At 41.3% G+C, this 22,857-nt stretch overlaps 2 protein-coding genes across 2 annotated transcripts in view; one reads left to right on the top strand and one right to left on the bottom strand.

The window, feature by feature from the left end:
• Positions 1 to 15,554, bottom strand: part of ACOD1 (aconitate decarboxylase 1) — a 71,550-nt gene extending 55,996 nt beyond the window's left edge. The window contains exon 1 of the mRNA XM_063792224.1: positions 15,465 to 15,554. The gene's annotated coding sequence lies outside the window, so the exon portion shown is untranslated. The remainder of the gene's footprint in view (positions 1 to 15,464) is intronic.
• KCTD12 (potassium channel tetramerization domain containing 12) lies at positions 11,610 to 22,549 on the top strand. Its single transcript, XM_001137708.7, has one exon. The coding sequence runs from the start codon at positions 16,557 to 16,559 to the stop codon at positions 17,532 to 17,534; it is 978 nt and encodes a 325-aa protein (XP_001137708.2). The 5' UTR covers positions 11,610 to 16,556; the 3' UTR covers positions 17,535 to 22,549.
• Positions 22,550 to 22,857: the final 308 nt, after the last annotated feature.

Raw genomic sequence — 22,857 nt, 5'->3', positions numbered from 1 at the left:
GCTCATGTATTTCAGATGCAGAAAGGAAATGAAATCTTATCTATTTTGTGGCAGCTTGAAGTTTAGAGTAAAGGGGGCACTGGTGAGGAAGAGAGCTGGTCGTACATATATACAGAAACTTGACACAGTGGTAGCTCATGGGTTTGTCTTTCATTTAGGGGTGATGATAGATATGAATATAAGGATCTCTGGATGATTTTAATGCACCTTGAAGCTAAGTAGACAAAAATGTTTCACCGTCTGAATAGATGTGTTGCTAAACCTACTGATGACTTTGCTATCCATTGCCTGTTAGCCCTCCAGGTAAAATGCTCCCCTCTGCTGGCCTTCGTTATGCTATTGCAGCTGGATGTGGCCACAAGACTAAGTTTTGTCCTTTTGATGTGACAGTGTTGGGCAGGACTTCCGGGACAGGTGGGTTGCCAGGTGTTGCCTGCTTTCCTCTTGACCATCAGCACATGCCATAACTGTGACTGGTGAGATCTATTCCCTTTCATTCCAATTGGGTCAGGGGAAATGTGGGAATAAAACCAACACTTAGTTTTTGTTTTACTCGTATCTGTCGAGTCTAGTTTCCAACTTAAGGACCCATTCTGATGATAGAAACAAGAACTTGCTTCTTAACTTTGGAAGTAGGAAATTAGTCTTCAGCCAGACAGAAATAGATAGAAATGACATAATGATTAAATCTAGCAATTTGACCTCCTTAACACAAGCAAGAGTACAAGTCACCAATAAAGGTTACCTTTGAAGGTCAAAAGAGAATTTAAGTGAAAGGTGTATTGATCAATCCAGGAGAAGCTGAAAAGGCTCTGTTCTCACAGTGGACTCTAAGCTACAGGATTCAGACGTGTGTTGTTAATAAAGGAGGTTAAAGTGGTAGTGAGACAGAGACAGCTAAGGCTAGAGGTGGGAAACAATCCTCCCATTATCCCCTCTTGGTTAGAAACCCCATTATATTCTCTATCGGCTTCCTGGACCCCTCCTTTGAGGAGAAAATAATATTGAAGAGTAATCTGATGTCTTTAAGTGCTATTTTGAGAAAGCCCCACTCACGTATCTCCTCATTTTCCTCCTTCCACAGCTTGGATTCATTCCATCATTTTAATAATTCCCTTGTCTACCCCTTCAACTCCCTATCTGGGTAAATCTAACTTTTAGCTTCACCTGAGTAGCTGAAAACAGCTGGAGAAAAAAACATGTGCCTTTTGGTCTTCCTGTATGGGATGTATTTTTATTCCTATACCCTGCTGATAGGACAATCAGAGAGTTCATGCACTTTTCTTCTCTTGATTGAACATCTGGAGGTTTGATGAGAACCATTTAAGTATCTAACATATGTTAATATATATTTGGCCTTCAGTGCTCTGATGAAGCAGCCAGGAATAATGATTTGGTCAGCTGAAATGCTGTCTAACTATAGGGAAAATATTATTCTTAAATTTAAAGGTGGTTAGGAGTTATTTGAAACTTACAACATCAAATAAATCATTATACAAATTATTTAAAGATATTCAGTTAAAGCAGGTTGAATATGCATTCATTACTTTGTCTATGGTACTAGTTTCTCCTTGGCAGTCTTCCTATGCGGTATAAAAGAAAAACTTAACTGAGCCTCAGTTATTTTCTTAATCAGTCAAGTTCATTCAATGAATATTTGTTAAGTGGATTATGAATGTGATAAACCCAGGCTTGTTTCTTCAATTGTAAAATTTGGTTAATATCTGCATCCTCTGCTGAAAATAGGAACTCTGTCTGCCTTAGACATATCTGTATCCCAGCACCTAACATATTGCATTACATGTGGAAGGTGCTCAAGAAATGGAGAGGGCTACTTCCATTGACCAAAAGAGCATCCTTGAATATGTAGAGCAGTTGAGGATGGGACAGTATCACTTCTAGCAAGAAGGATCACAAGGATGATGTAAAAGGGATCAGATAATTTAAACACGTATAAAGTTCCGAACCATAGAACAACTATCCCAGTGTGCTGTGGCATCTTGTCTTATATTAAATTTGGTAGGGTAAAGTTAAAATTGTAGACTATGTCAATGTCACAATTAGACAGTTCCTGAGATGAACAAAAGCTTTTTCTTTCTATCTGTAGTATCTCTATATATCTGTAGATGGGATATTTGTAAACAATTTTGAAAGCAGGATGATAGACTCCTTTGGAGAATGGCCCAAGGGTAAATAATTAGAGGGCTTATGAAAATCTGTTTGCATTATTTTTTTTAGGTTTATAGACTTTGTTTCTTAGGGCAGTTTTAGTTTTACAGAAAAACTGAACAAAAAGTATAGCAATCCTATATACTCTTCTCCTCTTCCCCGCAGTTTCCTTTATTATTAGTATCTTGCATTGGTATGGTACATTTGATATGATTGATTAACCAATATGAATCCATTGTAATTAACTAAAGTCCACATTTTCTATTAGAAATCACTCTGCATTGTACAGTTCTATGGGTTTTGCCAAATGCATAATGACCACTTCAGTTTTTATCCATCATAAGAACTAAATGATACAAGGTTGTGGTAGAATGAATAGGCGAGAAACCAATATAATTAAAAAATCAATATGTGCAATAAAATGCTTTAAACTATGTGGAATGGTGCTATATTATTTAACACATTTTTACTTGCACTGTAACATACTTATAAAAGTAGATATATTAGTAAATGTACACTGGTTATACTTGTATGGTTGAATTTATTGAAATAAATGAACATTGCCTTTATATTTAGTCAAAGATTTAACAGCAGGAAAAAATTATGTATTAAAAAAATCTGCTCATCACTGGGTATTCAAGGATCTCAGACATGATTGATCTACTGTTTGGCACAGGTCCTGAGACACAGGGAAGATACAGGACATACTAGCTATTGGTTATGATTATAAGTTCTCTAACATGATAGCTGTTAAATCAAGTTTGATCCCTGAAATTGGGAGGGAAGATTAGAAAAAAATGCCTATTTTTGCATAAGCAGTTGGTGAGGAAAATTGTTCTCTTACGTTAGAAAGAAGTAGAAATCATCTAATGCAATTTCTCAGCCCAAATCATAAGTCCCTTCTGTGTTGCCTGTCTGTAGCTTAGATCTACAGCAGTGAAGTCAACCTAGTTCTTGTCTGATATGTTTTGGCTCTGTGTCCCCACCCAAATCTCATTTTGTAGCTCCCATTCCCACATGTTGTGGGAGGGACCCAGTGGGAGATGATTGAATCATGGGGGTGGATCTTTCCCATGCTGTTCTTGTGATGGTAAATGGGTCTCATGAGATCTGATGGTTTTAAAAACGGGAGTTTCTCTGCACAAGCTCTCTCTTTACCTGCTGCCATCCACGTAAGATGTGACTTGCTCCTCCTTGCCTTCTGCCATGATTGTGAGGCCTCCCCAGCCACGTGGAACCGTAAATCCAGTAAACCTCTTTCTTTTGTAAATTGCCCAGTATCATGTATGTCTTTATCAGCAGCAGGAAAATGGACTAATATAGTAATCTGCTACCAGGAGTAGGGTGTTACCAAAAAGATACTTGAGAATGTGGAAGTGACTTTAGAACTGGGTAATAGGCAAAAGTTGGAACAGTTTGGAGAGCTCAGAAGACAGGAAAATGTGGGAAAGTTTGGAACTTCCTAGAAACTTGTTGAATGGCTTTGACAAAAATGCTGATAGTAATATGTACAATAAGTTCCAGGCTGAGGTGGTCTCAGATGAAATGGGGAACTTTTTGGGAACTGGAGCAAAGATGACTCTTGCTATGTTTTAGCAAAGAGACGGGCAGCATTTTGCCCCTGTCCTAGAGATTTGTGGAACTTTGAACTTGAGAGAGATGATTTAGGGTATCTGGCAGAAGAAATTTCTAAGCAGCAAAGCATTTAAGAGATGACTTGGGTGCTGTTAAAAGCATTTATTTTTATAAGGGAAGCAGAGCATAAAAGTTTGGAAAATTTGCATCCTGACAATGTGATAGAAAAGACAATCCTATTTTCTGAGGAGAAATTCAAGTCAGCTGCAGAAATTTGCATAAGTAATGAGGAGCTTAATTTTAATCCCCAAGACAATGGGGGAAATGTCTCCAGGGCATGTCAGAAGTCTTCACAGCAGCACCTCCCATCACAGGCCTGGAAGCCTAGAGGGAAAAAGTGTTTTTTTTGGGCCAGGCCCAGGGTCCTCATGCTGTGTGCAGCCTAGAGACTTGGTGCCCTGCATCCCAGCCACTGCAGCTATGGGTGAAAAGGGCCAACACAGAGCTCACAACACAGAGCTTAGAGGGTGCAAGCCTCAAGCTTTGGTAGCTTCCATGTGGTGTTGATTCTGCGAGTGCACAGAAGCCAAGAATTGGGGTTTGGGAACTTGTGCCTAGATTTCAGATGTATGGAAATGCTTGGATGTCCAGGCAGAAGTTTGCTATGGAGGGGGGTCCTCATGTAAAATCTCTGCTAGGGCAGTGCAGAAGGAAAATGTGGGGTAGGAGCCCCCATACAGAGTCTCTACTGGGGCACCACCTAGTGGAGCTGTGAGAAAAGGGCCACCATCCTCCAGACCCCAGAATGGTAGGTCCACTGACAGCTTGCATTATGTGCCTGGAAAAGCCATAGACACTCAACATCAGGCTGTGAAAGCAGCCAGGAGGGAGGCTGTACCCTGCAAAGCCACAGGGATGAAGCTGACCAAGACTATGGGAACCTACTTCTTGCATCAGTGTGACCTGGATGTGAGACATGGTGTCAAAGGAGATCCTTTTGGAGCTTTAAGATTTGACTGCCCTGCTAGATTTCAGACTTGAATGGGCCCTGTAGCCCCTTTGTTTTGGCCAATTTCTCCCATTTGGAATGGCTGTATTTACTCAATGCCTGCATCCCTATTGTAGCTAACAAGTAACTAACTTGCTTTTGATTTTACAGGCTCCTGGGGGGAAGGAACTTGCCTTGTCTCGCATGAGACTTTGAAATATGAACATTTGAGTTAATGCTGAAATGAGTTCTCTCATTTCATTCATGTGGCCTAGAAATATAAAAAAAATTTTCTTAAGTGTGTCATGAATGCATAAAATGTATGTCAGTACAAGCCTATTAGATGATTTGCTACCATAAAATTTACACAAAGCTATTATAAAAAGGTAAATTGCATCAAAATTTATGTATATACTTACTGACCAAACATGGCACCCCTGCAGTTGAGAGAATTATAAACAAACACGCAGTATTAAATTATAACTGCACAAAATTAACTGTAGCACATACTATACTATTATAATTTCATAGCCACCTCCTGTTGCTACTGTAGTGAGCTCAAGTGTCAAAAGTATCCACTTAAAATGCCATGTAATGCTACTCATCTCTGCATGAGCAGGTCATAACTCTGGTAAATTACGTATCACAATGAAAAGTGATCTCTCATGTTTCCCGTGTATTTTTTTTAACATGTTTTAATGCAATAGCATAAACCTTGAATAACACATGAGACCCATACAAACTGCCATTAGTGATGCTGGAAATGCTCCTAAGAAGCAGAAAAAAGTCATGACATTACAAGAAACAGTTAAATTGCTAGGTATGTATTACAGATTGAGGTCTGCAGCTGTGGTTTCATTTCAAGATAAATGAATCCGGTATAAGGACCATTGATAAAAAAAAAATAAGGAAAGAAAGGAGAGGAGAGGAGACTCATGAAGCCACTGCTGCAGCTATGCCAGCAGGCATGAAAATCTTGGACTTTTTGCAAAATACCTTTTTATCTTGAATTGAAAATGTAGCTTTTTATGTAGATACAGAATTGTTATAAGAAAGGCATATCTATAAACTCTAATATGATTCAAGAAAAAGCAAAGTCATGGTATGACAACTTAATAAAGGAAGGTGAAGGATCTAAAGCTGAAGAACTTAATATCAGCAAAGGATGGTTTGATAATTTTAGGAAGAGATTTGTTTTAAAAATATGAAGATAACAAGGGAAGCTGTATCTGCCAACCAAGAAGCAGCAGACGAGTTCCCAGACACCATTAAGAAAATCATTGAGAAAAGAAGGATATCTACCTGAACAGGTATTTAATGCAGACAAAAGTGCTCTATTCTGGAGGGGGCAGGGAATCCACAAAGGACATTTCTTAGTAAGGAAGATAAGCAAGCACTAGGATTTAAGGAAGGAAGGGATAGGTTACCCCTACTGTTTTGCACAAATGCAATTGGATTTATGATTAGGACAGCCCTTTTTATACAGCTGCTAACTCCCAAGCCTTGAAGGGAAAAGGTAAACACCAGCTGCCAGTCTTTTGGCTGTACAAGAAGAAGAGCTGGACAATGAGAACACTTTTTCTGGATTGGTTCCATCAGTGACTTTGTCCCTGAAGTCAGGAAGTACCTCATCAATAAGGGACTGCCTTTTTAAAGTTCTTTTAATACTGGACAATGCTCCGGCCACCTAGAACCCTGTAGTTCAACAATGAACACATTGAAGCAGTCTACTCACCCCCAAAGACAATGTCCCTAATTCAGCCTTTAGGTCAGGGGGCCCTAAGGACTTTTCAGACTCATTAAACATGTGCTATGGTCTAAATGTTTGTGTCCCCTTCAAATTCCCATGCTGAAACCAAATCCCCCATATAATGGTATTAAGAGGTGGTCTTGGGAGGTGATCAGGTTCTTATGAATGGGATTAGTGCCCTGATAAAAGAGGCCTGAGGGAGCTTGTTTGCCTCTTCCACTATGTGAGGACATAGAGAGAAGGAGCCATCTGCACACCAGGAAATAGACCCTCTCTAGACACCTAATCTGCTGATGATTTGATTTTGGACTTCTCAGCCGTGAGAACTGTTAGACATACATTCCTGTTATTTATAAGCCACCCAGTTTATGGTATTTTGTTAGAGCAACGTGAACAGACTAAGACAAGCTGCCACACTGCCTCCAGTAATACTCTCTTCTAGGCTATTCTATGCTAAAATTTAAAAAATCTTGCTATTACATTGTTTTTGGATTCTTCACAAGCTTGCTTATACTCCTTCAAATATACTCTTGCCTATTAAGATAACTCTTAAGCTTGTGATGCCTAGACTTAAAGATATGTGAATGCTAGGTGTAGTTTTACTGTCAGTTATTGTGTTTTTACTATCACATCCTCAGCTTGGATCTGTAAAAGGAAAGATTTGACATAAATAATTTATAAGGTCCTTTCCAATGTTGAAAAGCGATTGTATTTGGTGTTTGTACCTGTGCATGTTACAGTCATGCCACTGTATTGGCTTCTTAAACTTGCAGTAGATGCAGACTCCCAGGTCACTTTTCATGTAAACTGCTCGACTGTGTCATAAGCAATTGCATAACTTTACCTTTATACTTACTACATCCTCTCTTATTTGCTTCTCTTTCTTGCTGAAACCTATGTGGATAATTTTGAAAGTTAATTCCATATTTGTTTGGTTAGTTAGCCCACTAAGCTCTGTGTAACTATACATTTTATTAGCATAATTCCCACATGTTAATTTAATTTACTGATAAAAATTCAATAGAAAAAAGCTAAAGCAGAATCTTTCTCCTAACCCGTTCTCTTCAGTTACGCATTGTTTCATTCATCAATAATCTTTGAATGTCTGTTTTTATCAACCATGTCTCCATCTAATTGATATTATTGTCCAGCACACATTTCTCTATCTTATCCAAAAAGATCATGAATGAGCTGTCAGATACCTTGCCAAAATATAATATACTTATGTCTACAGTATTATCACAATGCTGAGATATTAGCAATGCTGAGGAAAAGTGTTTTGTTTGACCTGACTTACTTGAGGTCAGCTTTGTATAGTATCTTTCCTGTTTCTCTAGAAACCCCTGACTCATGCAGGAAGGTAACTTCCCTCCCTATGATCTTCACCTGTGGCATGTCCCTGCTATTTTACTAGTCACTTACTTTGATATTGTACAGGTTCTCATGGGCCAAGGACCTGTGGAACCATCCATAACTTCTGGCAAGATCAGGCACATAGCAGGTGCTCTATAAATATTTGAAGGGATGTTGAATGCAATGTAAAGGGGAGCTAAACTTATCTTGCACTGTTGATACTTCTTCCAGTAAAATCTGTTGCAGCCATGCAAAACTTCTGTTTCCTTTGCAGTGTGCACATGTGTTCTTCCTGTTGTGGAGCCACTGTCGCCTGGAAGCTAGGGGCAAACACCATAGCTGTTGTTTGGGATGGTGCTCTTGCCCTCTTTAGGCTCAGTTCCTCAACATTTCATGGCTTAAGTCCCTGGGTTTAGAACAGAGAAGAAGTCATTGTCTTTGGATTTTAAGGATACCTGGAGTTTTTAAGGCCCTCTTTAGAACACTTCTGCTCACCCCTACCCAGCCTTTACCTCCTAGAGGTTGCCAATAGCTGAACTTTTAGTTACGGAGATAAAACTATGCCAACTGTACTTTGAGTTGCAAAGTCTAGGATGAGAAATAAGCCCTGGAATTGAGGGTTCCCAGCTGTCTAGATTTTGACTAAATTTTCCAACCAGAGAGTAAATTTGTGTTAGATGTGACTGACTCCTAGGAAGAAATGGGGAACTGCTGAGGAAGTGCCATTTACCCTGTCCATTTTAGTTACTGTTAAAGAGACATCATCTAAGAGAGAGTAATAAACAGACTGAAGAATGAAGTAAGCAAACTCAACAAGGAACTCTGAATTGTAGAAGTGCAATGGCAATGGGGGAATGGAAGGGTGGGAGCAGAAACCTACATGCATGATGTCATGATGTATCCGTTATGTGCCAGACATTGTGGAAGAAAATGCTTTGTATCATCTCATTTAATCTCACAAGAGTCCCATGAGGTTGGTATTTTTGCTCCATTTTAAGATAAATATCTGAAGTTTAGAATATTTAAATAACTATGACCAATATCTGATTTTAAATAAAACCAGGAGAAGGATACAGGTTCATCAAACTCTAAAGTGTATGATTTTCCCATCTATATTTTACTGTAGGAAAAGAAATGTATTTTTTAAAAGTAAATTATACCAAGTAATGTAAATTTAAAGTTTAGCATGTTTGGAGGCAATTTTCTTACTGTGAAATATTATGCATATTTCTTTAGTAACTGGAAAGCAAATTGGGGAAAGATATTTTTCCCCCTTAATTATATCAAATAAATGATCTTACAATTACATAAGAAATCAACCATTACAGTCTAGCCAGTGGCTTGGCTTCTTGTGCAAACCTCACAATAAAATATGCAGACTTTCTGGAACCACATATTAAAATCTCTGCAGTTGAATCAGCCCTTCTTTCTAAGTAACCTAAACTCAATGCTATTCAGCATATTAGAGAACTCTAGGGATGAGATCTTTAAAACCCAATGTCAAAAGGTGAATACCCGATGATCATCACCTTAGTTTCATTCATGAAAACCGGCTTTGTCCTAATTTATTTTCAGGCATGTGGGTCTGTCCTGCAGTGAGGTGCCCTGTTTTAGAGCCCTAGAAAGATATCAACTACAACTTTAACATAAGTATAAAATAATAGGGTGATATTCTTGTGTAAATTGGCTTTGAAGAAAATTTCCAAACAAATGTACCAAAAATGGTGAGTGATTCCAGCATCCCTCAAAGAAGTATATAGTCTTCAAGGTGATTATTTTGAATGACAACCTTCATTTGGGTGTTAAATGGAGCTGATATGGCTGCTGAAGAATTCAAAGAGCATGGGATGTGAAATCAGGAAGCATCCACGTGCATCCCAGCACTGCATCCCAGCCACCTGAGAGGAGGTGTGAGTCACCTAACCTTTTTGAGCTTCTTTCTTCATTTGGAACACAGGTTGGTTAACACCTCACAAAATTGTGATAATTAAGTCAACCTGACAATATGAAAACACTCGAAACAGAAAAACACTAGAATGTGATAACTTATATATAGTTCCTCTCTAAATTTAATATCATGATTGGAAACCAAGACTTTCAAATTCTTATGAAACATCAGTGATGTTAATAATTAGTCTTAGTCAGAAGTTCCAGAATCACTCAAGTGATGAGGGCCAGCTATTTTTGTGTTCAGTTTGATATGCAAAGCCACAAGTAGAATGCACTTGTTCAATTTTATGAGCCCCAGAAGACCAGTGGATACTGCTTGCTTTGGGAAACTGGAACCTAGATCTCAGCAGTTTCCATGGATTCACTTTATCCTTGTCAAGAGTTAATGTGCTCAGAATAAAGCCAAATGAACATGCTAGGAACTTGGTGCTTTGCAAACCGTAATGATATTTGAGAGAGCCAGAAATAAAATCTTGTTTATTTTGTGTACAGGACTGAATTAGGGAAAGATTAGGACAATAGTGTGTCAGTTCTATCCAGGGGCTCAAATAGAGATTCTTATTTGGGTAAAAGTACACATGGATACAAGGAAAGGAACAACAGACATTGGAGCCTACTTGAGGGTAGAGGTTGGATGGAAGGTGAGAATCCAAAAACTACCTATCAGGTACTATGCTTATTACTTTGGTGATGAAATAATCTGTACACCAAACCCCTGCGACGTGCAATTTACCTGTGTAACAAACCTGCACATGTACCCATAAACCTAAAATAGGTTGGAAAGAAAAAAGAAGGCAGAAAGAAGAAATAAGGGCCAAGGACTTGACTCTTTCTTAACCCTAGTTCTTTCAAAGTGGCTACTTTGAGTTTCTGGTTACCAGTATTGCGGAACATAAGCACGTAGACTTTAGAGTAGCATTTCTGCCCCCAGCAGAGATAAAGAGCTGTGTTATCTTGGTCAAGTTACCTTACTTCTCTTTGCCTTGGGTTTCTCATCTGTAAAGGGGGAAAATAATATAACTTACTTCTTAATACATGTAAAGTACTCCTAGAGGAAAGGGGATTTAAAATGCAGTGTTTAAAAGCACAGATTCTAAGGCTACACTGCCTGGGTTCAAATCCCAGCTCCAGCACCTATTTGCTGTATGATCTTGGGAAAATTAGTTCACTGTGCCTCAGTTTCTCATCTAAAACTTGGGTAATAGCACCAACCTCATAAAGTTATTGTTAGGATTAAATGAGTTCATACATGTATAGTTCTATAAATAGGGCTGGCTCATAGTAAGTACTCTATACATGCTTATTATATTATTATTTGTTTCCTGGATAAGCTCCAAACACCATTTTAAGGGTATAGAAATATCAACATTGTTAACCTTTGTCTCTTTGTTTGGTTCTATAAATCATAAAAATCATACTCTAGAGATAATCATACAATGTTGGGATATTCTTTACTGTCTAGACCTGTTTTTTGTTTGTTTGTTTTGTTTTTTGAGATGGGGTCTCGCTCTGTTGCCTAGGCTGGAGTGCAGTGGTGCGACCTTGGCTCACTGCAACCTCTGCCTCTCAGGTTCAAGCGATTCTCCTGCCTCAGCCTCCTGAGTAACTGGAATTTAGACCTAGTATTTTGGCAGTGTACCCTATATAACATTTTGTTCTCTTTTCTTCAGGTTAAATATTGTCACATCTTTTACCAAATCTTTATTAAGATCATTTTGCCTCCTGATTCACTTAATGTTATTCAATTAATCTCTCCTTCTAAATACAAAAAGTCAATGACTTCTAAAGCCTGCATGGAGAAAAGATTCACACATATTAGGAGGATGACAAATGGAATAAATATTTATTCAGGATAATTTCTGATTCTGCCTCTCTTCCCCTTTCCCCATAGTGTTCATTTTAATGTTTCTGCCATTCATTTGTTCATTCAGTATTTATTGGGAAGACTTGTCAGGCACCATGATAAGTGGTGGAAAATAATGATTCTGACACTTGAATGGTGTTTTACAATGTACAGATCATTTCACATATATTAAATTCATTCAATTCTCAAAGGCACTCACTTCATTTCACCAGTTGTTCCTCCCCTTTAACTTTATATTTCTCTTCATGTTCCTCATTCCTTTCCTTAAATCTTTGGTATGCAGAATACAGTAGTCTCCTTTTATACAAAGGGTATACATTCCAAGACCCTCAGTGGGTGACTGAAACCGTAGGTAGTACTGAACCTGATTGCTGTCCATTGGAACATGTTTCTCTTCATGTCTTCAATCCACAAGTTTAATGCCTTTTCCATTTTAACTACACACTTATCATGCACTCTGTGCCATACGTTTTGTGTTTTGAGGTGTGACAGCAAAACTAGCATAAATTTTTCCTTCATAATTTCACAGAAATTTCACAATGTCTACATTCTTATCATAGATCTTAGCAACCTTGGGATACAATTTTTTTTTCTTATTAAGTCGAGAACTTTCACCTTTTCACTTAAAGGCAGCATTTTATGGCTTCTCTTTGGCATATCTGAATTGCCAGCATCACTACTCTTGTACTTTGTGGCCATTTATTAAGTAAACTGAGTGTTACTTGAACACAAGCACTGTGATAGGGTGATACTAAGACAGTTGATCTGATAGCTGAGATGGCTACTAAGTGACTCATGGGTTGGGAGTGTAGAGGTGTGGATATTCATGTCCAGGGCAAGACGAAGCAGGACAGTGGGAGATTTCATCACACTACTCTGAATGGTGTGCAATTTTGAATTTATGAATTAGTTATATTTCTGGAATTTCCATGTAATATTTTCAAACCACAGCTGACCATGGGTAACTGAAACCATGGTAATGGAAACTTTGGATAAGAAGGATTACTGTGGGGAGTGGGAGGGGAAGCTGGTTTGAAGAGAAGGCAGTAGGTGGGGGAGAAGATGCAAATGAGATGAGAATGTAGGTCCAGAGATGTTTCCAGTATCCTCCACTTTAGGATCAAAGGACAGGTTACTTGTAGGCACACTGTATCTTATTCAGGAAAATACAAAGAGTTACTTGAAAAGGAGCAATGACCATCAATTAGCAATGACCATCATTAGAAACTGGTTTGAGACTAAACACAGGGCTAGTGGGTTTCCAAATCCTCCCCAATCCCTTGCAATCAAGCATATTTAACATACTGGAGATGCTAAAGAGTTATGACTCTCTTCTTATAAACACTCAGGCCCTCAAGTCCCAGCATCAGAGTTCCCCAGTAGTATTTCCTTTTGAATTCTGTGATACCAACCAATAGGCAAGAAACAGAACACATAAAATTAACTAGAAAAACATTCCTTGTGTTTCAAATCATCTGTTTCATTCATTATTATATCTCTCATGCACTACCTGGCTTCTATAAGGAAATACCAATGGCTTTTCTGCAGTAGACTAGCTGGTGGTTGATGACTACCTTATGTCAAGATGTAGAGAATGATGATAGTAGGCTGCAGGTAGTGAATAAGCACACGGTATCACTCACATTTGACTCTGTACTGATCATCTCAAGGGTACTTTGGAGATTCACAGGATACAAGTAGATGACACAATACATAAACTTTCAATGTGAGCTCACTCATAACTCAGGCCCCTTTAACTTGTTTGACCCTGTGCCTGGAATGCTCTTCCTCCAAAACTTCCCATGGTTGTCTCTTTCTTATTATTCAGCTCAAATGTCACATTCACAGATATGCCTTCCCCAGGCACTCTGTATAAAGTAGTATTCCACACTCAGTCCCTCTATCACATCTTATAATTTTATTTTCTTTGTGGCATTTATCACCACCTGAAATAGGCTTACTTATCTTTATACTATATTTATTTGTCTCCCTCGCAAGACTATAAGCTCCTAGTGGGCAGTGATTATTTTTTAACATGCAGCCTGGAATATAGTAGTAGGCCCTGAATAAATAGTGGTTGAATGCTTGCGTGAGCAACAGATATTTATCAAATGCCTGTAATATACCAGCTCTGTTCTAGGCAGTGGGGGTGTAGCAGTGAACCAAGCAGACAAAAACTGCTGAAGTCTTGGAGTTTATATTCTGATGTAGGAAAAGAGTCAACAAATAAGGCAGGGAAGAGGAAGCTGCAGTGAGGCTGTGCTGCATTAAGAAGTGGAATCAAGGAAAGGTCTTGGTGGGCAGACCTGAAGAAGGTGAGAAGGGAGGGACCTGAACAAGGTGAGGAACACGGGAGGGAGGAGAAATGAGACTTTTACAAGGATGTGCAAAGGCCCTGAGAAAACAAGAAAGGGGCTATGTGGCTAAAGCCAGCCAGCTCCTGGGGGCAGGGCAGGAGATGTGTCAGAGAGGTGCTGGTGGGATAACTCCAAACATGTAGAGTCTTGTAAGCCACTGAGAGGACTTTGGATTTTGCTCTTTCTGAGATAGGAAGCCACTGGCAGGCTCTGAGCAGAGTGACATACCAGCCTTGGATTATAGGCAGGGTCCCTGTTTTTGTTCTGGTGATACAAGACTGTAGGAGCAGAAGTAGAAGCAGTTAGGAGACCAGTGCAATAATCCAGGCAAGAGATGATGGTGGCTTGGTCCAGGGTGATGATAGGGAGATGGTGAAATACGTTAATAGTCTAGAAAGATTTTTAACACAGAGCTGGCAGGATTTGCTGATGCAACGAGCAATGGTAATTATACAAAAATATGTGCAGAACTGATACAAAGAAGGCTTTTCTTGGATTTGTAGAAAAGAGACTGGTTTTGTCAGGTCTCTGACACTAATATAACGCCTAGTAGCACAACCACCTCGAAATCCTGCACTGGGACTTGGAAGTTTTGTGTTATCTATTATTTATCCCAAAGAACAGAACAACAACAAAAAAGAATGGTGAAATACATTCAGTATCAAAATCTGTACTTGCAATTAAGATAACTGGTTTGGGTGTTGATCTCATTTCAGCACACTGACATGAACGCGGTGATTGTTGAGCAGATATAAACATTTCAAAATAAAAATGACATTTATCTGTGAGGAGACTGTGAAGCTCACTGGGTGGTTACACAGAAGGATAAATTTTATCAAGAACAAAGATCTTGCCTGATTTATCCTGATGTGTGGTCTATACTTCAAACTGATGTGATAACTGCGCAGACCCCTGACCCTTTGCTTATTGGGCTACACTGAAGGCGCTTTGGAGATTATTCGCCTTTGCATTCCTCACTCCCTGGTGCCCTGCAAATAATAGCAGGTACACAAGAAACATTCACTGACCCAATCATTTCTTGACACCCTCCTCTGCACTCTTCTCTTTTTGCAGCATTCAGGAGCTCTTACTTTTATACCCAAATCAGTGATCAGATAATCACTCATAAATATGACATTTCAGAACGTGCTGGGAGCAGCGCAGACAGAGTGTAGGGAGCCATCCAGAGGCCCCACCCACCTGGGAAGCCAGGGAAAGCTTCCAGGGGGAGGGGGCGGTTCTGTGGGCTGCAGTCCGAGGGGGAAAAGCAAACGTGTAGGCAGCAGGAGTTGAGAGATGGGATCCAGACAAGGGCCTTCAGATACATAAATATCCCTTTCTGAGACTGACGGGAACTTGGAGAGGGCCGAAGAGTGACCGAGGCATGCGGGAGAGAAGGGGCGCCTGGACTTTTGGAAGGATAAACATGCAGGCGCCAAAGGTGGCTTTAAAAATTACCTTAGATCTGCAACTGTTGTGAGTCTAAGGGCGCGATTCAACGAAGGCTGAACGGGACCCGGAGACCGAACGTTCCGGAGTCTTACCCCTTCACTTCAGTCTGGCCTCGAAGGCCCTGCGGGAAGAGGGAATTGCAATTAAGAGCAGATTTGAAGCTTCATCTCATTTTGTCTCTGCAGCCAGAAAATAAACTATCGTAAAGCATCCTACTGCGGGACACTGAGGTTTGCTTTTTGTTTCTAGGTTTATTTATTTATTTATTTTCCAGGCTGGCTGCAAGGCAACTTGAACAAAATCTGGCTGCGCTCGGACTGGGGCGGCTCTTTCGTCTCTCCAGGTTTTTCGCGTCTCTCTACTTTCAGTGACACGACAACCAACGATGGCAGGCCGCAGCCGCACTGCTGGAAGCGCCCAGTTCCGCAGGCCGGAGGGCCAGAGGCGGCCACGCATTTCCACTCCCGGGGCGGGAGGCTTCCGAAAGTTCACGTCCTCCTTCCAGAGTCCCTGGGTGCGGGCTGGGGCGAGAGGGGAGGGGGCGCGGTGACTGTCCCTCCAAGGAGCTGTCTTCCGAAGCCGCCAAGTCTCGGGCGGGTCCTCTTCGGAAGAGGGAGAAAGTTGGGCGGGACCACGGGGCGGGGCTGGTGGGTGGGGAGCGGGTGGGAGTCCGGGCGCCCCCAGCGCTCGCGAGCCGGGGTGGAGCCAGCAGCCCCGCGTGGCGTCCCCGTTTAAGATGCAAATCGAGTCCCCGCTCCCCCCCTCCACTCGCCCGGTAAGCGAGGCTCCGCCGCCGCCCACGCCTCCTGCGCGCCACGGCACCAGAGCAGGCGGCTCTACTTAAGCAGCGCGCGGGCCGCGACCCGGCACTCGCCTGGAGCGCGCGGGCAAGGCGGGCGGAGCGCACTGGAACTCACGGGGGCGCACAGCGGCGCGCTCGCACCGCTTGGCTCCGCGCGGCTCTAGGAGGTGGCGGCGGCGGCGGCGGGGTGCAGGGCTGAGCGAGCGTCCGGGCTCCGGGGCTCCGGGGAAGGCGGTTGCAGCTCCTGAGTGCAGCGCGGCTTCCTGCCACTGTCCCGGCCCGGCCACCTCTCTGTCATGGCTCTGGCGGACAGCACACGTGGATTACCCAACGGGGGCGGCGGCGGGGGCGGCAGTGGCTCCTCGTCGTCCTCCGCGGAGCCACCGCTCTTCCCCGACATCGTGGAGCTGAACGTGGGGGGCCAGGTGTACGTGACCCGGCGCTGCACGGTGGTGTCGGTGCCCGACTCGCTGCTCTGGCGCATGTTCACGCAGCAGCAGCCGCAGGAGCTGGCCCGGGACAGCAAAGGCCGCTTCTTTCTGGACCGGGACGGCTTCCTCTTCCGCTACATCCTGGATTACCTGCGGGACTTGCAGCTCGTGCTGCCCGACTACTTCCCCGAGCGCAGCCGGCTGCAGCGCGAGGCCGAGTACTTCGAGCTGCCAGAGCTCGTGCGCCGCCTCGGGGCGCCCCAGCAGCCCGGCCCGGGGCCGCCGCCCTCGCGGCGCGGGGTGCACAAGGAGGGCTCGCTGGGTGACGAGCTGCTGCCGCTTGGCTACGCGGAGCCCGAACAGCAGGAGGGCGCCTCTGCCGGGGCGCCGTCGCCCACGCTGGAGCTGGCTAGCCGCAGTCCGTCCGGGGGCGCGGCGGGCCCGCTGCTCACGCCGTCCCAGTCGCTGGACGGCAGCCGGCGCTCGGGCTACATCACCATCGGCTACCGCGGCTCCTACACCATCGGGCGGGACGCGCAGGCGGACGCCAAGTTCCGGCGAGTGGCGCGCATCACCGTTTGCGGAAAGACGTCGCTGGCCAAGGAGGTGTTTGGGGACACCCTGAACGAAAGCCGGGACCCCGACCGTCCCCCGGAGCGCTACACCTCGCGCTATTACCTCAAGTTCAACTTCCTGGAGCAGGCTTTCGACAAGCTGTCCGAGTCGGGCTTCCACATGGTGGCGTGCAGCTCCACGGGCACCTGCGCCTTTGCCAGCAGCACCGACCAGAGCGAGGACAAGATCTGGACCAGCTACACCGAGTACGTCTTCTGCAGGGAGTGAGCTCCCCAGACCCCCTCGCCACTCCAGCGCCCAGTCCTTCTCCTGCCTGAGAGATGATTACAGAGCCTCTTGTCCCCCCCCTTTGTCCCCTGGCTGCTGCCCTCCCATTCTCCCCCTCCAGTAGTAGCTGGGTGAGACCTGTCCGTCCACCTTCCCTCCACTACAGAACCTGCAGCCGCAAATCCTCTGGGCTGCTTCGTCTTCTTTGGACCTCCTGAACCGAGAGAACCCAGAGGAACCCCCACCCCACCCCCACCTACCACTCCATGCTTTCTCTACTCCCTGCCTCAAACCACCCCTCCCCCAGATGGTACTTCAGTTTGGATCTATTGGGGGAGTGGGGCCACAGACCTGGGGATGATTGAATTGTTCAGAACCTGATTGGACCGTGTCCAATGTGCGGAAGATTTCCTTGAAATCTTCTCAAGCTCTTATGACTCACTGGGGGTTTAAGAGATCAGGATTGGTTCCACTGTCTGGGGTTAGTGTTTTACAAGGTCATTACACAGTCTTTTTGACCTCTTTTGAAGGTAGAGTTTTAGAAGGCTGGATGGAAGATTCTGAGCCTGGAATTAGGACCCCATGGAGGCAGTTCAGTAACTAAACTAATAAAGTTTTGAAAAGTTACACGTAAAGTAGAAGAATCTAGTGCGTGGGACAGTAAAGGATCCTTTCTCGTACAGAATAAAAGGTCTCAGCCTGTAGCTTAAACTTGTAGAAAGTGATCCGCCTGCCTGCAGAGGCGCCCTTTTCAGCTGCTGCTCGCCAGAAGCCCTTGATTCCACTGGTTGACATGGCAGCAGTTACTGGCAAGAGGGAGAAAGGACGCTGCCGCCTAAGAGTGCAAGGCTGCTCAGGTCTCCAAGCGCCGTAGGAGGTCACCTGGCAGTGACTGTAGGGAGCTGGGTCATAGTGCACGTCGTGGGTATTAGGAAAGCCTGTATTCTTTCAATGAATGTCAGTAGGACCTTCCTTTAGCTGTAAGACTTGGTGGGCGGGGTGGGGTGGGGAGGGAGGAAAGGGTAGGAAGGGTGGGAAGGGAGAAGCAGACATAGTCATTTATGATTTAAAAGTTGGAAATTTGTACCATCTGTTTGAGTATATGCACATTTAAAAAATATCATATAGTAAATGCAAACATGCCAAGCATTTTATAAAGATTAATAACAGACCTACTCTTACCTGGCAGTTTACTGAACTTACTGTTTTGAGTCCTAAACTTAGAGTTGTTAATGCTTATATATAATCTAACCAAAGAGTTACCCAGTAGGGTTTTAGTTTTTGAACTTTTATTTTCTTGTTGATTATAAATCCTGATTTTGGAATCTATTGCGCAAAAGAAGTTTCATTTTGGTTACTTAGACCTAAGATCACTTATTAAAAATCCTTATTTTCTCCAAGCCCAGCAAACGTTGACTTCTGGGCAAACCTGAAAACCTGAAAATGCCACTTTCATGCAGTTTGTTTGAAGTTAAGTGGAATCCTTTCAAATGACAGAGCTGCAGAGAACTCAGCACCAAGGGCTGCCTATCTGTAGATAGCTGTAAAATGGAATATTTTTAAATGAAGGCAAATAAGTACTTAAAAGTGAGCTGAGCAATAAAATGGTCCAATAATAGGTAAATGCAACAGAAACAGAAGGAGACCTGGTTGCCTTATGCCTTTACTCTTACATGGAATAAATTCCCAATGCATATCCTATGTAAACCATAAGTGAAGGGAAATAAACCTCGTCATGCTCCATGCTGTGAGGTGTCCTTTGGATATTCTGTGATGACAGAGAAGCCTATTTTGTTTTGTTTTCAGCATCTTTCTCTGATGTACGTTTTTAAGGATTTTGTAAGAGCTGTTTTCAGTGTTTAAATTAGTGCTATTTTTCCTTGTTTTTAAAAATGAATCTCGTACTGTATCTTACTATGTCCATACAGATGTTACAAATCGACAGTTTTATTCTTAGACTCATGTGATCCAAGCTGTATATACCATATATAAACATTTTACACGAATCATTTAGTTTTTTAATTCATTTACTAATGCTATAAAATTTCCTATATTACCCCAGTAATTTGCATCAGCTGGTTTATATACTAAAGCAACATGTTTTGATGAGTTTCTTACATCCTTATCGAGGAATTGGGTTAGGAAAAAATACATAATTGTAAAACTGAGTTTGCTGTATTATACTTTTTTTCTTGAGTATTAGTTGTATTACTAATCATATGTTGATTAACTGTCTACTTAAAGTCAAGGTACCTGTATTTTTAATCCACTAATTTTTTTTTAGTTGGGAAATAGATTTCAAGTCTTTTATTAGACTAACATTTTTTGAGAAGTAAAATTGACTTTATATACAAAGCCTGTAATTTTAGGCGAAATGGAAGCAGAAATCTAGGAAGTTGTGCTTGCTTGTATGTTGAGTTTGGTCTGAGACTAAGTAATGCATCAGAATTCATCTGTTTGAAGCCTGAAATAATTTAGGACTCTGATTCACTGACCAAAAGTCAGTGTTGCAGAGATTTCTCTACCCCGTATGGTATTTTGTTAGATTGTTCAACAGGAAGCACATGATTGAGAACATCTTGGGACAGACCAAAACCACTGACAGATGGCAAGGCTCGGCGATTCTGATTTCCCTTCTCAAATCTGCTCAACTCCAAGAGTCTTGAGAAACTGCTAAAATTTTGCCTCTGTCACTCAAGTCTTACAAATGTTATCTTGTAAACCTTTGAGGTGAACTATTCCACTGTCTTGTACATAGGCATCTTATTCACTCCACCCTGTCACACCCAGCACCCCCCACCCCCCACATTATTTGAAAGACTGGGAATTTAATGGTTAGGGACAGTAAATCTACTTCTTTTTCCAGGGACGACTGTCCCCTCTAAAGTTAAAGTCAATACAAGAAAACTGTCTATTTTTAGCCTAAAGTAAAGGCTGTGAAGAAAATTGATTTTACATTGGGTAGACAGTAAAAAACAAGTAAAATAACTTGACATGAGCACCTTTAGATCCCTTCCCCTCCATGGGCTTTGGGCCACAGAATGAACCTTTGAGGCCTGTAAAGTGGATTGTAATTTCCTATAAGCTGTAATAGTGGAGGTATTGTGGGTTCATTTGAGTAAGCCCTCCAAAGATACCATTCAAATAACCTGGGAGAATGTCATAAATTATTCAGATAATTATCACTGCATGAATCTGATTCAGAGGCATGCATTTACATATGTTGCCCTAATTACCATTTGATGATCATAAATACAAGTGAATGACATTGGACTTTTAGTAACAAACTTAATTTTTAAAAAGGAGTAGACAATGGTGGTTAAAAAAAAAAAAAGAAAACAGGTACCAGGTTCTGTGTGTTTGCACCAAGTAATTGACATGTTTTTTGTTTAATACATGTGGACCATGAACAGTATTCATTCTAATTTTTCAAATGATATGCTGTAGAAAATATTCCTTGAAGATGTGAGATTTAAAAATTTTTCCCTTTCAATGTTGTTTTAATTGTATTTCTTACTTGGTTTTTTTGATTGATAGCACAGTGATAAATCATAATACTAGACAAAATTGTCTTCTCTTTCAAACCAGAGCCATATATATATGTCTGTATATATGGGACCTACTGCTTCTCTGAGGAAATGCATAATCTGTTAATATCAGACAAAATGAGCAATTGGCAGTGCTCATAATATATTCCAATTTTTATTGGAATTTTCGATGGAATGTTATTTCAATAAAGCCATGTAAGGTGAAACTTTGATAACTTTTTACTCTTCAAGTTAGGGTAAATTCTGATCCAATATTCAATTCATTTGTGTACTCCCACATGCAAAATGCTAAATTACAATGCAGACATTAAGAAAAAGTATTGACTGGAGGGGTTGAATTCCTTGAGAATTTATTTTATAGTCTAAATCACAAATACTTTACTCAATTTAGTTTTTAAAATAGTAAACTGAATATTTTTGTTGTAAGCCTATCAGAGTCAATCCTTCGTTTGGAATTGTTTTCCTGTTTTTCCTTACTATAAATCATTTAAAAACTGAATTCATTTTCTTAGATGGCATAAGTCTGTCTCTTGAGAAATAAGTAAAATACTCCTATTTTCAGTATCTGTAGCACCTGAAATAGGTCTTTGTATAGCCAGAAACAAGTTATGTTGAAGTTAGCTTTTCTTTGTCAACAGTTTTGGACAATAAAAATCTGAAAGTATTAACACTTGATTTTCTACTGGGGCCCTTCAAACTTGGATGGAAGAAATTCAACCAGAATATCTACATTAGAGTATAATCATGTGTGGTAGGAAGATGGACTAGTTAATCAAGATTTGTTGTCACTTAAATTTTTTGTGATTTTTTTCCAAGCCAGTTTTTTAAAATTCTAAATGTGTTTTGAGGTATGGGTACATTAATTGTAATGTAAACTATTATACAACTGTTTTTGCGACTTTATAGGCAGGTAAATTTTGCTATTACTATTGAATACAAATGACAATTCATTTATGACCACTCAAACAGCGTTAGTAACCATTTAGTGACAAAGGATTAAAACATCCATCTGGATGTTAATTTTGAAGATGTAAATTATATGTTGTTTAAATTTTTCCAGGCATCTGAAAGCCTTATCTGCTAGACAATGTAAGATTCACACAGAGTTATCTGGGATTCTGATTTTTTAAGTAGTACATATCATTAAACCATTTTCTCTAAATGTAAGAAGAGCAGAAAAAATCTTATAAGATTATCAGATTTTTCTAATGACACAGAAATGTAAGAAAAAAATCCCTTTATATTGAAAAAAGATGCAGTCAAAGTCTTTTCAGACATGCCCAAACTTTGAGAATTTCTTCAACCATCTAATGCTATAAAGATTTTTGTTCTTCCTGTTCACAACCAGTTGTATAACAGAAATACTAGCTACTGTTTTCCTTCCTGTGTGTGAAGTAATGAATCATTGATTATGTGACTTGTTATGTATTCAATTGAACACTAAAGAATAAAACATTCACTCCTTTATTCCTCTTGGCTCCTTGGCATGGATTGGCTTGAACACTGGTCTAATTTCATTTACGGGGTTCTCTAAATACTGGCAACACTTCCCAAATTATTGTGGGACTACTGGCGAGCATTATGCCATCAGAACTCTTCACCAAGGAACCGGTGAAGGACCAGGCACAAATAGCTTCTTTCCCCAGAGTTTATTGTCAAGAATGCCCAGGCGGTCTGGTACTTAATATGGAAGAAATGTTTTTCACAAACATTTTCTTTGACTTCTCTGCAGCATATGCCACTTGCTGTGTATAGGGACAGGGAAATAGAAGCTT

This window comes from Pan troglodytes, chromosome 14 (genome assembly GCF_028858775.2).
Source record: "Pan troglodytes isolate AG18354 chromosome 14, NHGRI_mPanTro3-v2.0_pri, whole genome shotgun sequence".
Classification (NCBI taxonomy): domain Eukaryota; kingdom Metazoa; phylum Chordata; class Mammalia; order Primates; family Hominidae; genus Pan; species Pan troglodytes.
This window is presented reverse-complemented; position numbering and strand designations above follow the sequence as displayed.